Raw genomic sequence first — 15,099 nt, forward strand, 5'->3', positions numbered from 1 at the left:
AATACAAAAGAAATCTCAAAAGCTTTTCCCTCTCCCCATTCACCATCCCACGGCAGACACTAACCGTTTGTCACAGGCAGGCACGCTGGCAAGGTTCATGCGATTTTCACTTCCGTCCCTGCTTCTGTTTACATGCAGAACGGAGGGCGCATTTGTACGGCTGGGGGACTGTTCGTACACAAAGCTGCGACAGGCTGCAAGTTTGGACTCCAAAGCCTATGACCACAGGAAAAAAAAAAAAAAAAATAGTCAAAAACACTAAAACCTTACACACCTATCTTTATCCCACATTTAGTGACTTGACACAGAGCATTTTACTAGCAAACCTCGGTGCACCTTTCAGAACAAAACAAAAGTATCCCAGACAGGGAAGAACGCCGCACAGCAAACCACACAAATGATGTGAACCAGAGAACCTCTTTTTTTTTTTTTTTTTTTTTTTAAATCGCATGCAAATGAAATGGAGATCGCAGACAAAACGTTCCAACCAGAACTAAAAGGAGCTTACTATCCATCCACAGTCTGCACACAGCTGAAAGGATTTTAACACGCACCATGCCTGACAAGAGTCCTCTCATGTCTCCCCTGAAGGGTCCTAAAAATTTGGTGTGGATAGGACACCAAAGAACAAATTAATAGGGGGGGGGGCATATACATAGAGCGATATAATCCTACCTCTCCTTCAAGAAAGGAGGCTTAAAAAGTGTACTTTGTCGATCGATATGTTCAATCAAATTTTGTACTTTAGAAGAAGCATGGGTAGGTTAAAACCCAGAGGGAACAGTGGCCATAAGCAGCAATGTGGACTGAAATTCAAATCTTTAAAAACAGACAAAAGCGTGCACTGCCAGGGCACCTTTTACCAACCCTGTTATAAGGAGTGGGAGCTTGGGATGCAATAAGGAAGCCTGATTGGGTCCGATACTACTGGTGCTTGACTTCCCATTAGGCACAGCAGGCACCTGCCTCTAGGAGCCTTGTGTCCAGAGGCTGCCGGGCACCCTTTAAGGGGGGAGGGGGGGGGGGGGCAGGTCTAAGGTGGGAGAGGGGGACATCTATTCAAACTGGTGACGTGCTCATTCTTACCCCCACTTTCCTCAGCAGATCGCCTACAATGTTAAGTGCGGATATTCGGGCAGCCGGAGTCAGAGGGGTCCCGCTGTAGTTGTCGTCCAAACCTACAAAGTTTCAAACAGGAGATATTAGCCTCGGGCACACAATTTACCTCCTTATAAATGCTGCAGGTAGCGTACAGAAAGCATTCACCAGTTATACTGTACTGCTGGCACACCTAGCTCCATACCTCGGCTTCCAGCCCAATGCCACTCGCTGGAGGAGCCATGGGCTTCATTGACTGAACACATCCAACTTCTACCGTGACCCGGCCATCGCGGCACCGTGGAGACACTACTGTACCCGCCCACCCCACCCACGGATGATGATTTTAGCAGCTTTCCCTTGCATTTTATTCCTCTCTGGCTTGCCTTTTGTAAACCCTCTTCATTTAAATATAGGGTTCGCGGTATAAAAATAGCAATATATCATCCCCTTTTCGTCTTCAGGGATCCCCTTTTCGTCTTCAGAGGAGAGAAAATTAACTTCTGTGGTCCATCAACTGCTACATTCAGGCCATGAACAAGGTCAACCTGGACTACATCTGTACCAGGAGCGCAGTCTTCTTCATCTGAAGAGTTTGCACTGTCACTAGCATCTTCATTATCCTGAGCAATGTATAACCAATATTAAAATTTCTTCTTTCCCACCACACTTTACCAGTGTTCACCTTGCTGAGATTTCAACCAAATTTTATTTAAAAAAAAAAAAAAAAAAAAAAAAAAAAAAAGAGACCACCAGGTGAAGGTCCCTCAGCAAGAATTGGGAAGAGAGGTTTGCGCCATTCAATCCAGTTGTTCTCTCCCCATCAAGACCCCCTGTTGCTGCAGTGTCACAGCTGATATTCCCTCCTCCCCCAGGGACCGTGAATGCTGCCTTCCCAGCATCTTGAGCTCTACTAGATTACCAGAAGCAGTCCCTGGGTCAGCAGGCCAGTCCCATTTTAGTGCAGTTTAAGAACCTTTTACACAAAGAACAAAACCCAAGCAACAATTACGCAAGCATCTTTGACTCTTATTTTGAGAGGACATTTGGTGTGTGCGTGTGTGAGGAGGGGGAGAGTCAGAAGGGAACACATCTAATTCTTGAAGATCATACCATAGTAAACACAGTAATGATGGTAGAAAAACACCAGACGGCCCATCCCGTCTGCCCAGCAAGTTTCTCATGGTAGTACCTACCACTACGTGCAGGTTATGCCCAATGTTTCTGTTGAGGGTAGTAGCTTGTGCGGGTTACTCCCAACTCTTATGCTAAGGGTAGAAGAAAATTATTCCTTACCTGCTAATTTTCGTTCCTGTAGTACCATGGATCAGTCCAGACGGTGGGTTATGTCCCCCGTCCAGCAGAGGGAGTCAGACAAAGCTTCGGAGGGTGCTGCCTTATAAACCAGTGCACCCTCTGCTACTCTTCAGTAATAAGAATATCAAAAGCAGGATACACAGAGAAGGATGGATCAAGGAAATCAGACACGTGTAACTTCAAATAGTGTGAATGAAAAATTTACCAACTACTGCCAAAGGGCAAAACTACAAACAGATGCCAAAGGGCAAACTTGCAAAAAGAGGTATTGAACGGCACCATGAGAGAGAGGCTGCCGCAGAGGTCAGAGAAGCAAAGCAAGGAAGTCGAGCAGTAAATCCCAAACAAATATCCCAGTCAGACTTAGGGAGGGCATCTGGACTGATCCATGGTACTACAGGAACGAAAATTAGCGGTAAGGAATAATTTTCTTTTCCCTGTACGTACCAGGATCAGTCCAGACGGTGGGATGTACCAAAGCTTCCCTACTTCGGGTGGGTCCTTGACAGACCTGCTCGAATGACCCTGTCGCCAAAAGACGACAACTGAAGATTCAAGCGATAGTGCCTAGCAAAAGTATGCAACGATTTCCAGGTGGCTGCCCAGCAAATCTCCTGGGCAGAAACGGACTGGCTCTTCGCCCAAGACGCCGCCTGAGAACGAAGAGAGTGGGCCCTGACGCCCAACGGAGGTTGCCAACCTGCTCCAATATACGCCGCCACAATAGCTTCTTTTAGCCAGCGAGCGATTGTTGTCTTCGTGGCCCTGGATCCCTTCTCGGGACCATGCCAAAGTACAAACAGATGATCCGAAAGACGAAACTCATTAGTGACCTCCAGGTAACAGATCAGGATGCGCTTGACATCAAGCTTATGGAGCTCACGTGGCTCATTAGTGGAGAAAGAGGGGAGCTCCACCGTCTGATTTAGATGAAATGCCGAAACCACCTTAGGCAGGAAGGAGGGCACCGTGCGTAAGGTGATCCCAGAATCCGTGAAACGGAGGTAGGGCTCCCTGCAGGACAGCGCCTGGAGTTCTGAAACCCGGCGGGCAGAGCAAATGGCCACGAGGAAAACCGTCCTGAGTGCGAGATCCTTGAGGGTAGCGTCACGCAGAGGCTCGAAAGGAGGCTCCCAAGATCCGTAGGACTAAGTTGAGGCTCCAGGAAGGTCAAGGAGCCTGAACCGGAGGCTTTAGATGCTTCACACCCTTGAGGAATCGGACGATATCTGGGTGAGAGGAAAGTGGAATTCCTTCCTGCCGATGTACCAGGGATCCAAGAGCAGAGACCTGAACTCTTACGGAGTTGTAGGCGAGGCTTTTCTCCAGGCCTGCCTGTAGGAATGAAAGAATATGAGGGACAGAGGCCGTCTGTGGTCGAACTGAATGGGAGGCGCACCAGAATTTGAAAACCTTCCACACTCTGACATAAGCGAGGGACGTAGAAGTCTTCCAAGCCTTGAGGAGAGTTGAAACTACGGCCTCCGGATATCCTCTGCGTTGCAGTCTATGCCTTTCAAAAGCCAGGCCGCAAGACAAAAGCGATCTACCTGGTCGAAAAATACTGGCCCTTGATGAAGTAGACGCTGAAGATGGCAGAGGCGGAGAGGGCTGTCCACCGCTAGGTTGATCAGATCTGCGAACCACGGACGGCGGGTCCATTCCGGTGCCACCAGAATCACCGGACCCCGGTGGACTTCGATTCTCCGAAGGACCCTGACCACGAGGGGCCACGGTGGGAACACGTAGAGGAGAAGGTGACATGGCCATGGGAGCACTAGCGCGTCCACCCCTTCCGCACTGTGCTCTCTTCTGCGACTGAAGAACCACGGAGCGTTTGCGTTGTGGGAGGTGGCCATGAGATCCAGGTGAGGGGTCCCAACGCTGGATGAGGAGCTGCATCGCCTCCTTGGAGAGCTCCCACCCCCCCAGGACGAGACATTGTTGGCTCAGGAAATCCACCTGAATGTTGTCTACCCCTGCAATGTGGGAGGCCGCCAGCCGTGAGAGGTGGGCCTCCGCCCACGCCATCAACTTGTCCATTTCCAAGGAGACATGACGACTTCTCGTGCCTCCCTGGTGATTGATATATGCTACCGTGGTCACGTTATCTGAGAGAATCCTGACCGCCCGATGATGGACGAGAGGGAGGAAACTTCTCAGTGTCAGGCGAACCACTCTGGTTTCCAAGTGATTGATTGACCAAGTAGCTTGAGACCTCGTCCACTGCCCCTGAACTGAGCTCGTTTGGCAGACTGCCCCCCCCCCAGCCGGAGAGACTGGCATCCGTGGTAACCACCACCCAGTCCGGGATGTCCAAGGGCATTCCCTGCGCAAAGTGGAGTGGGTCCAGCCACCAACGCAGGCTGTCTCTGGCGGGCTGCGGGAGTGGAAGGATGGCTTGGAATTCTTGCGACACTGGTTTCCAGCGGGAGAGTAACGCTCTCTGTAGAGACCGCATATGCGCAAAGGCCCAGGGTATGAGGTCGATCATGGATGCCATGGATCCCAGGATCTATAGGTAATCCCAAGCCGTGGGCAAGGGGAGGCAAGAAAAATGTTGAACCTGCGCCAAGAGCGCCTGGGCACGATCCGACCTGAGGAAAACCTTGCCCATCGGTGTTGAACCGTGCCCCCAAGGAAGTCCAGAGACTGCAAAGGAGTAAGCCTGCTCTTGGCGTAGTTGATAACCCAACCAAGAGATTGCAGGAGCTGTACCACTCTGGTGACCGCCTGATGACCCTGGAGCAAGGTCTTCGCTCGAATGAGCCAGTCATCCAGATACGGGTGAACCAGAATGCCCTCCCTCCGGAGAGCAGCCGCAACCACCACCGCGAGGAAAAGGCAGGTAGTGCCGCGGAGAGCGGGAAAGGACGACCTCCACTTCAAAACTCACACTGACCCTAGGAGCTTCTGCTCCCTTCTGTCAGGCGCCGCAAAACAATGTGACTTCGCTGCGGCTGGCAGCCCCGGGGAATGCGCGTCTCGGGGCCGCAGGTCGGAACGCGGCAAGGGGGGGGGGGGGGGGGGAGCAGGAGAGCGGTTGAAACCTCCAATGTGCACCCCCGGGTCGGGCTGTATTGGGAAATAACCTGAAGAAACCAAAGTATACACACTTACCCCGTACAGCCAGAGGTGAAAAGAAAAACAAAAACCAGACAGAGGGAGAGAAGGAACAAATCTGTCTGCAAGTTTGAAAGTATAAAATCTTTTTTTTTTTTTTTAAACTAGAGAGCTTGATCCATCCAGAGAAGCTTAGTAAAGGTAAGAGGAAAGAACAAGTCCACTGACAATGTACTAGGGAAACAAAGGTTCCCCTGCTCCTATCTGCTGGAGTCAGAAAGATACTGAAGAGTAGCAGAGGGTGCGCTGGTTTATAAGGCAGCACCCTCCGAAGCTTTGTCTGACTCCATCTGCTGGATGGGGGACATAACCCACCGTCTGGACTGATCCTGGTACGTACAGGGAACAATATTTATACAATCCAAACCAAGCAACTATCAAACCCATATAAATATCAAAGAAGTGGACATCTTTTATAAAATACTACACGTCGCCACTATTAAAGATTTGGAAAAGACTTTTTTGTGGCATCCACTTCTTTGTTGTTTCCTCACGGCTGTATTGGGATAGCCTACCTTGCTGTTTTTTTGGTTCAAACCCATATAAATGACAGCAGAAAAAGGAAGTCTGACACCCCTTACTTTTCCTTAATGTAGCGGGTGTGTTCAACCCAAAGGATCCCCTGTTCAAGAAAGGTGTAGAAGGCAAAGATATGGTGGCCTGAACCGCTGTATCAGTCCTGTCTGTCTCACATGGGTTCTGTAGAGGCTTTTCCTGTTTCTCTTGTACCGCAAGTTCTTGTCTTAAATCTAAGGCGGGAATACAGTAGAGAAGCAAATTATTTTCAGCACATACCAATTTAAAAAAAAAAAAAAAAAATACAGAAATTATCAGTAAATGTACCCTCCGGCATACATTTTTGTGATTTTGTATTTCCAACTGACACGAACTTTTTTTTTTAAAGATGCATTTGTGGGGTTATACTGTCTATAAAAATGTAAACAACTGTTTTAAGGTGAAAAATACTATATTCAAGTAGAGGATCATCTATCCATTAATCTACAAGGGGAAAAAAAAAAAAAAAAGAGAGAGCCTTGCATCTCACTATCTGAACTGCATTCTATAAAATTTAGATTTGAGAAAGGCAGTTAATGTCAGTTACTGGATCTACTCGGCAACATGCAGGACTGTAAAACTGGCAGTTAGCAGTGGAAGGAGTCCTATTATCACTGAATCGCACCTCGAGCCTCGTCTTTAAGTCGCTGCACTGATTCCAGGAGATTTTCTTTTTCATCGAGTTCACTCTCCAGAAAGGCATTCCTTTCGATGGCCTGGTTCAGGCGCTGCTCAAAGTCTTCCAGAGACATTATAGTCGCTCTGAAGTCAAAAGAGATGATGCATTAAGGAAAGCAAAAAAAAAAAAATCTACCGGTTAAATACATCAGATCATAATGGTTATAACCAATCATCCACTGCACACCTCTTTGCTCTTTCTAAGTCATCGTTTGCTTGCTCCAGTTCTCGAATATACTTTTGCAGTCGATCCTTGATTGCTTTCGTCTGTGCAAGTTCATCTTCTAGCGTTGCTATCTGTATGTAGCCTTCCGAGTGCTGCATTTCAAACTTTTCCTAAAAACAAACAGGAGAGAGATCTCTCAAAATACATAATCTCTAAGATACGAGCTCCGGGGCAGAGATTCTCAAAACCAAGCTACGTAGAAATACAAGGTCAAATGAACAAAGTCGTAAGCAACACCTTTTTATTGTATTAAATACCTGTGGCTATGCTCCCTTCCAACAAAAAAATAAAATCAAAACAAAACAAAAAACAAAAGTCTCACAGCTTCTTGCAGTCTTTTCCTATGGATCCAGCAGGCCTTCACAGCCACATTGTTTTATTCAAACAAAAAAAACATAAAAAAACAAACCCCAAAACATGGTGAATCAGGTCTTTTACAAATCATGCTGCAGGCTTTAGAGAAATCTTTTTTTAAGGAAAAATAAGCTCTGTGAAATGTAAGTCCAATAAAGGTTTCCATTTTGGTGGTACTGATGTTTTAGGAAAGAAAGCATGTTTCTTGCCCGGTACTAACTATAAAAAAAATACAAAACCTGTCAATTCATCTCAACATCTCCTTTACCGCTCTAGACCAGAATACAGAGGAACCTTCAAAACAAAAAATACCAACTTTCCAATAAGTAAATCTAATGCCAGTCTCCTCTTTCTTCCAGGCACGATCCTCGTGTGTCTGTAAAAATAATGTAATCTCGTGCTTCTCCACCAATATTCCTGGGGAGGAGAAACATTTTCCTTTCTAAAGGATGTAAAACATGAAAAATGGGTTTGCTCCTGAATAGCAAAAAAAAAAAAAAAAAAAAAAAAGAGACCTAGCTAGTCTGCCCTTTTCCCCTTTTGTCTCGTCAATTAATCTCTGGGATTTTTTTTTACTTTCTCCCCAGCTAAGATTCTTCTGCGTCCATCCCATGCTTTCCTAAACTCAGATACTGTTTGCCTCTAGTGGGAGGTTGCTGCATGCATCAACCACTTTTCGATGAAGAATTCAGTAAACGTGCAGTCCCTGGATCATGCACATGTACGATTTTCATAGCAGTATGCTGAGAAGCGTGGCATTACGTTTTACAGGTGCATGTGGATCATGCCCAGAAAAACAGGAGGAGGATGCTGGATCTGCCAGGGTCTGCACTTTCATCAAATTTCTTCATTGAAAGGGTGGTTGATGCATTTGGAAACCAAAAACAATTGCCTTTGGTTGTCTTAGCTCTGACATAGAATACTGAAGGGCCAAAGGCACCACCAGACTCCTACAGGGGGAATGAAGTCAGCTTGGAGCTTTTTTTTTTTCCCCTCCGTCCCCATCTACTGGCAGGTGGGACATAACTACTTGTCTAGACTGGCCTGGCCGATAGGGAATCGTTAAAATTGCAAAAATAAATTCACATTCTAGATAAAACCTCTGATGATGTATGGGATTGAGTTGCAAGCCATTGGGCTTTTATTAAGTCAAACAATTTTGATGTTTACCGAGATTAAAAACTGCATGCCTTTCAAGGGCAGCTAACAATTTATGATTTAAAACTCTCTCACGAATCAAAGGACTAATGTTACGCATTCTGTTGTCTTTAGAAACTAATACATTGTCAGCTGATTCAACCATCAATGGATTCCCTGTTTCCACACTTACAAGTTGCTATGACTAAATCAATTGTTCATGGTTTCTGAACTGGAATGGGTTAAGCCAAGTGTTTTATGCTCATTTAACAAAAAAAAAAATATTCAGGAGGAGTGCAATTGTCTTTTTGTTGTAAAGATGTCTCAGAGCAGCGTGAAGGCTATAGGAATGCTTTAGAAAAGTTGTGTGAAACCAGATACCATAAAGAACAAAGACCAACGATTCTTTTGTGCCCAGAGGAGACTGTTAGTGCAAAACAGCACCTAATGCCATTCTTTTAGGATAGAGAGATGTGTATTAACATGTACACTGCTTGTCTGTCTATCTTCAGAGCAGCCTGAAGCAAATGCATTAATTCTAAAGAAGCAGAAGACTGACAACCTGGCCCCTATTCTCCAGCATGTCTTCAACTGAAGCCCTCACTTCAAAGGACTCGCATACAACTCTGCCTGCCGGAAGAGGCTAAAATTCAGGCCAACTGACTTGTCAAGCCAGTATTTACCTTTACATAAACTCCCTCTATGCATGAATCATATGGCAACAGCAGGGCTTTAAATCAGGTCTCAAGAGCGTGTAAAGCAGCATTTCAACATATTCTACCAAGAACTGACCAACTGGAATATTGCACTTTCAGATGCAAAAAAAAAGCACAAAAGAAAAAAGGAAATTGTAAATAAGAACTTTAATTAAATTTGGAAATACTTCTTGAAAACAACTAATAAGAAACCTGTGCCATTCTTCAGAATTATTATAGTAAACAGATTGAGCGGACTCTCCAAAACTCCTCTCCAACACCGGGTGGGACTCTGGACTGATCTGTGGTACTACAGGAATGAAAATCAGCAGGTAAGAACCAATTTCCTTTCACTGTACGTACCCAGATCAGTCCAGACTCCTGGGATTTACCAAAGCTTCCCCAACTGGGGTGGGACTGCGAGAGTCCCGCTCAACGTACACTTTCACCAAAATTGCCAACATCCAATCAGTAGTGTCTGGCAAAAGGTATGTAAAGACTTCCAAGTAGCCACCCTGCAAATCTCTTGCGACGAAACCAGTTGCCCTCTGCCCAGGAGGTTGCCTGCGAACAGGCAGAATGAAACCTTAACCCCTCCGGGATGGGTTAACCGCGACAGATATATGAGGAACCAATAGCCTCCTTCGACCAGCGTGCTATCGTGGCCTTTGATGCTTTCTGACCCTTTTTTTGCACCACTCCAAAGCACAAAAAGGTGATCAGACAATCTGAAAAACTGTTAGTGACCTCTAAATACTGCAACAAAGCCCTTCTGACATCCAGACGTCTTAATTCCTTTGCATGAGGAGTATCAATCTCAAGATCTGTAAAGGACGGAAGCTCCACTGACAGACTTAAGTGGAACGCTGAAACTACCTTCGGCAGAAAGACGGAACCGTCCTCAGACACTCCAGAATCTGAAATCTGCAAAAAGGGTTCTCTACATGACAGGGCTTGAATTTCAGACACCCTTCTGGCTGAACAAATCACCACCAAGAAAGCCACACATGCCTTTGAGGACCAAGTTAAGGTCTGTGTGTGTGTGTGCTTTGACTCTGAGGAAATGCACCACATCCGGATGCGCAGCCAGAGTTGTTCCATGAACCTTGTCCCAGAGGCAGCCCAGAGCAGACACCTGCACTCTCACGAACTAAAGGACAAACCTTTCATTAGGCCTCTCTGCAAAAAGACCAGAATCTGCTCTGCTGATGCTCGCCAAGGATCAATCCCCTGTTCCGTACACCAAGACTAGATGACTCTCCAAACCCGGACATATGCGCGCAGCAGAGTAGAAATAACATCCTCTGGATATCCTCTCTTCCTCAGTTATCTCCTTTCAAAAGCCAAGCCGCTAGACAAAAGTGATCCACTTCATCTGAAAATATAGGACCCTGCCGTAGAAGATTTGGTAGATGGCCGAGCCTCAGGGGGCCCATCCACTGCTAGATTGACCAGATCTGCAAACCAAGGCCTTTGCAGCTACTCCGGAGCCATGAGTATCACCTTTCCTGGGTGGACCTCTATTCTCCTTACAACCTTGCCCAACAGAGGCCATAGAGGAAACACTTAGATCAGAATGTTATGTGGCCAAGGAAGCACAGGGCATCGACCCCTTCCGCTCCATGCTCTCTTCTGCAACTGAAGAAAGGTGGTGCCTTGGCATTCCTCTGGGTTGCCATCAGATCCATATGAGGCATGCCGCAACTGCGACAAATGAGTGTCACTGCTTCCTCCGATATCTCCCATTCGCCAGGATCCAACTATTGTCAGCTGAGAAAATCCGCCTGCACATTGTCAGACCCCGCTATGTGTGACGCCGCTATCAAGGCCAGATACTGCTCTGCCCAGGACATCAGAGCAATCACGCGACTCTTGGTACCTCCCTGGCGGTTGATGAAGGCTACCATCGTACTGTCTGACAGGACTCTGACTGCATGGTTGAGCAGAAGGGGAAGAAAACCCTCCTGAGCCAACCACACCGCTCTCATCTCTAGGCGACTGAGGGACCAGGTCACTTCCTCCGCTGACCATAGGTCCTGCACCGACTGGGACTGACAGACACACAACCCCCACAACGGTCAGACTGGCAACAGTAGTCACTACCATCCATTGAGGTACCTAGAGGTCTACCCCGTGGCACAAATGGTCCTGGCCAAGAAACCACAAAAGACTGGACCTGGCGAACTCTGTAAGCAGTAGCAGAAGATGCTCTGAAATCATCCCACCGGCATAGCAATGCTTTCTGTAGGGGTCTCATGAGCAAACGCCCATGGGACCAGCTCCAAGGTCGAGGCCTTTGAACCAAGGATCTGCAAGTAATCCCAGATCCTGGGCACTCGAGCCTCCAACAGGTTCTGAATTTGTGCCTGCAGCTTGACAATCTGCTCCTCTGTGCGAAAGACCTTGCCCACATGGGTATTGAAGCGCGCACCCAAGATCTCCAGAACCTGCAAAGAAGAAAGGTAGCTCTTGGCCAGGTTCACAACCCAGCCCAAGGAACTCAAAAGGCTTACAAGATCACTTCGCTCGGATGAGCCAGTCGTCCAGATATGGATGAACCAGCACACCTTCCTTTCTGCTACAACCACCATTATTTTGGTGAAAGTCCTCCGAGCAGTGGCTAGACCGAATGGAAAAGCGCAAAACTGAAAATGCTTCCTGAGGATCATGAATCTGATGATCCCGGCAGATCTCAATGTGTAAATAGACCCATCAGACCCAGGGAAGCCAATAACTCCCTGCTTCATATTGCTGTTATGACAGACCTGAGAGTCTCCATCTGAAAACGGGGAATCTTGAGAGCCACGTTTACTTTCTTCAAGTCTAGAATTGGACGAAAAGGTCCCTTTCTTCTTCAGTACCACAAAATAAATGGAATAACGTCCTGTTCTCCTGGGGGACGGGAACAATGGCTCCCAGCATTCATAGTCTTTGGATGGTCTGCTGAACAGTAAGCTTCTTTGCTGGTGAAGCACAGGAAGATACCATGAATAGGCTTCTTAGCAGCCGAGCAAATTCTGAAGCATAGCCATATTCTATCACATTTAGAATCCACTGGTCCGACGTGATTTTGACCCACTCCTTGTAAAATAAAAAAATAAAATAAAAAGTGGGTTGGCCTTACTGGACATGGCTCTGCTAACCACTTAGCCAGAGCCCTCTCTCTTTCTCGCTTTGTGTCCATGAAAAGACTGGGACCAGGACAGAGACCTCTCCGAGGTCTGCCTCTGGCCTGCGCCCGGAGCTCTGCTCTGACGGAAACGCCTTTAGCCTCGAAGGATAAAAGTAGTTTAAGTCCCATTTGGTTCTCCTTATCTGCTCCTCTGAAAGGGAAGTGATCCTGTGGTATTAGGAGTATGATTTCCCAGTAGAAACTGAATTGCTCACAGTGAAATCGGCCAATGATGGTCCACAGATTTCTCCTCTTCTGGCCATTTGCAGTCAGTCCATTTTATTTTCATCATCTCTACAGAAAACTGTCTCCATGAGCTCCTTTTGCATTTCTTTTAAAAGCACAGGGGAGATTCTCAACAAAAAGGAGAACACTCTCCGCAATAAGCAACTCTGATCATCAAGTATCACACACCAGTCTGGCTGTCAGGCATTATACACAATGAATATACATGAGATACATTTGCTTACAACAGAGGCAGTCAGCATATGCAAACATCTCATACTTTTAAAATTCAGCTTTCTGAGTAGCAAAATCTCTCATTAAATCAAGGTTTGACAATGCCCAGCTTCCAATGCTGCAATGTCAAATGTGTAAAGTAAAAACTATACCTAAATCATAATAAAAGGACTTAAGCATGGAGAGAATTGCCTGCGACCAGGTTATCTAAAATATACTCAAACTAGTGAAAGGGTCCACCAGAAATGTCGACTGATTGGGGAGAAGCATTAACACAAATATTCACTCCCAATCTCCAACTGAGATCTCCATTTTCTCACCAGTTGCAAAGTATGCAAACCTGTTTCCCCAGTGAACAGAAAGTGTGCCCTGTGTGCCTCTCCCCCAGCCGGTAGAATACGAGCACCGTATTACAACGCACAAGCTTTTTACATTCACCCAGCCTGGGCAGTGTTTTATGTGCCCAAACATTGCTATATTTGTGTTCCATGAGAATTAAGGTTAAGGGTCAATATGTGATGGAATACAGAGAGGACCTTAACGAAACAAACAATCTCTATATGTTCTGAAAAGTCAGCAAAAAAGTCTTTTTTTTTTTTTGGAGCATTACTGAGAGAATGGTCAGCACACAAAAACGTAGCAAATGATACAATCTTTTACATTTAAAATTTCTTCTATACAAGTCCCACTGACAGCAGCACATGAGAGTTTCATTCATAGGGCTACATAACAGGAAAACCCCTCTTTACAACCGAAAAGGATGCCATTACCTTGATGGATTCAAGTTCCATGCGAAGACGGTTATTTTCCATCAGAAGGTCCCGATTCCTGTTTTCGGTCTGTTGCAGCTGGGCCTCCAGTTCTGCCTCGTATTCCCGGCTGCCTTCCTGGAACTCGCGCAGCTCTTCCTGTGCATCTTCTGCACTGAAGCATAAATCCCGGGCAATTAACTCACCTACTAATTCAGAGACATTTGCTGCACTACCTGGTACCCTCGAGCTGCTCATGAATTGGTATGGCGTCCAACTGGCTATCATTCCCGCTAGAAAACAATCCCAGCCATGACCCAATTATTCTTACAAAGAGCATTGCCCCTCTCTTGCAATATCATGTCAAACTTTTACATTAATGAAAAAAGTTAAAAGAATATGGGCTCTCGTCGCCTAATGCAATTTAAATATTATACCTGTAATCTAAACAGAAATAAACACAAAAGGAAAATTGGTTCTTGCCTTTTTGTTCACGTCACACCACATATCAGACCAACCAAGTGGGTTTTGCCTCCCTACCAGCAGATGGAGGCAGAGAATAAAAACTTTGAGGCACTGCTACATATCTGAGAGCGCCACCTGCAGTCCCTCATTATTGACCTGCACCAAAGCCAGATATGGTCCCTTCAAAACCCCCGTCCAGGGCAAACAGGAAACCTGGGTTGGAGCCCCTCACACTTAGAGGCTAAAAAGAATCAGATTACAAAAAAAAAAAAAAAAAAAAAAACAGCTTATTTACACTGAAAGATCTCCTTTGAAAAAAAAAAAAAAAATGGATTACCAACCAACAAGAAATTCAGACTTTCGGCCACGACAGTGTGGGTCTCTGGACTGATCTGTGATATTACAGGAATGAAATTTCCTTTCCTGTTCTTACCCAGATCAGTCCAGACAGGTGAGATGTACCCAAGCACCCCTAAACTGGGCAGGAACCTGAAAGACCTGCACGGAGAACACTATCGCCAAAAGACGCGTCTTCCTGCACCCGCACATCCAAACGGTAACGCCTGGTGAACGTAAGCAGAGAGGACCACACCGCAGCCCTACATCTCTCCTGGGGAGACAACACTTGACACTCTGCCCAGGCGGCCGCCTGCGCTCTCACAGAATGAGCCTTTAGACCCCTTGAAACTTCTCGACCCTTACAAATATAGGCAGTGCAAATGGTCTCCCCTTCAGCCAAATGGGAAATTGTTACTTTTGAGGCCTTATCCCCGTTCTTTGCGTCAAACACAAAAAAGGTGATCTAAACGACAAAAACTAGTGATTTTCAGATACCGTAACAGAACCCTCCGCACATCCAAAAAATATAGCTCTCTAGCCTGAGGGGAATCCTTAGACCAATCTGGGAAAGCTGGCAGTTCCACCACCTGATTAACATGAAGAGAGGATACCACCTTCTGTAAAAAGGAGGGAACTGTACACAACGTCATTCCACTATTAGAAATGCGCAAAAAAAGGATCCCTGCAAGAGAGGGCTTGCAATTCCGAAATCCGCCTGGCTGAACAAATGGC

The 15,099-nt window shown here is 46.3% G+C and overlaps 1 protein-coding gene across 4 annotated transcripts in view; it reads right to left on the reverse strand.

Moving 5' to 3' along the window:
• NDE1 (nudE neurodevelopment protein 1) overlaps positions 1–15,099 on the reverse strand; it is a 28,516-nt gene that overhangs the window by 3,514 nt on the left and 9,903 nt on the right. For all 4 annotated transcript variants that reach the window (XM_029576019.1, XM_029576017.1, XM_029576021.1 and 1 more), the window contains exons 3-8: positions 13,585–13,738; positions 6,959–7,107; positions 6,719–6,855; positions 6,120–6,287; positions 1,087–1,178; positions 65–216 (exon numbers count right to left, since the gene is read on the reverse strand). In XM_029576019.1, the coding sequence (XP_029431879.1) occupies positions 65–216; positions 1,087–1,178; positions 6,120–6,287; positions 6,719–6,855; positions 6,959–7,107; positions 13,585–13,738 (852 nt within the window). The remainder of the gene's footprint in view (positions 1–64; positions 217–1,086; positions 1,179–6,119; positions 6,288–6,718; positions 6,856–6,958; positions 7,108–13,584; positions 13,739–15,099) is intronic.

Source organism: Rhinatrema bivittatum, chromosome 14, assembly GCF_901001135.1.
Source record: "Rhinatrema bivittatum chromosome 14, aRhiBiv1.1, whole genome shotgun sequence".
In the NCBI taxonomy this organism is placed as follows: Eukaryota; Metazoa; Chordata; class Amphibia; order Gymnophiona; family Rhinatrematidae; genus Rhinatrema; species Rhinatrema bivittatum.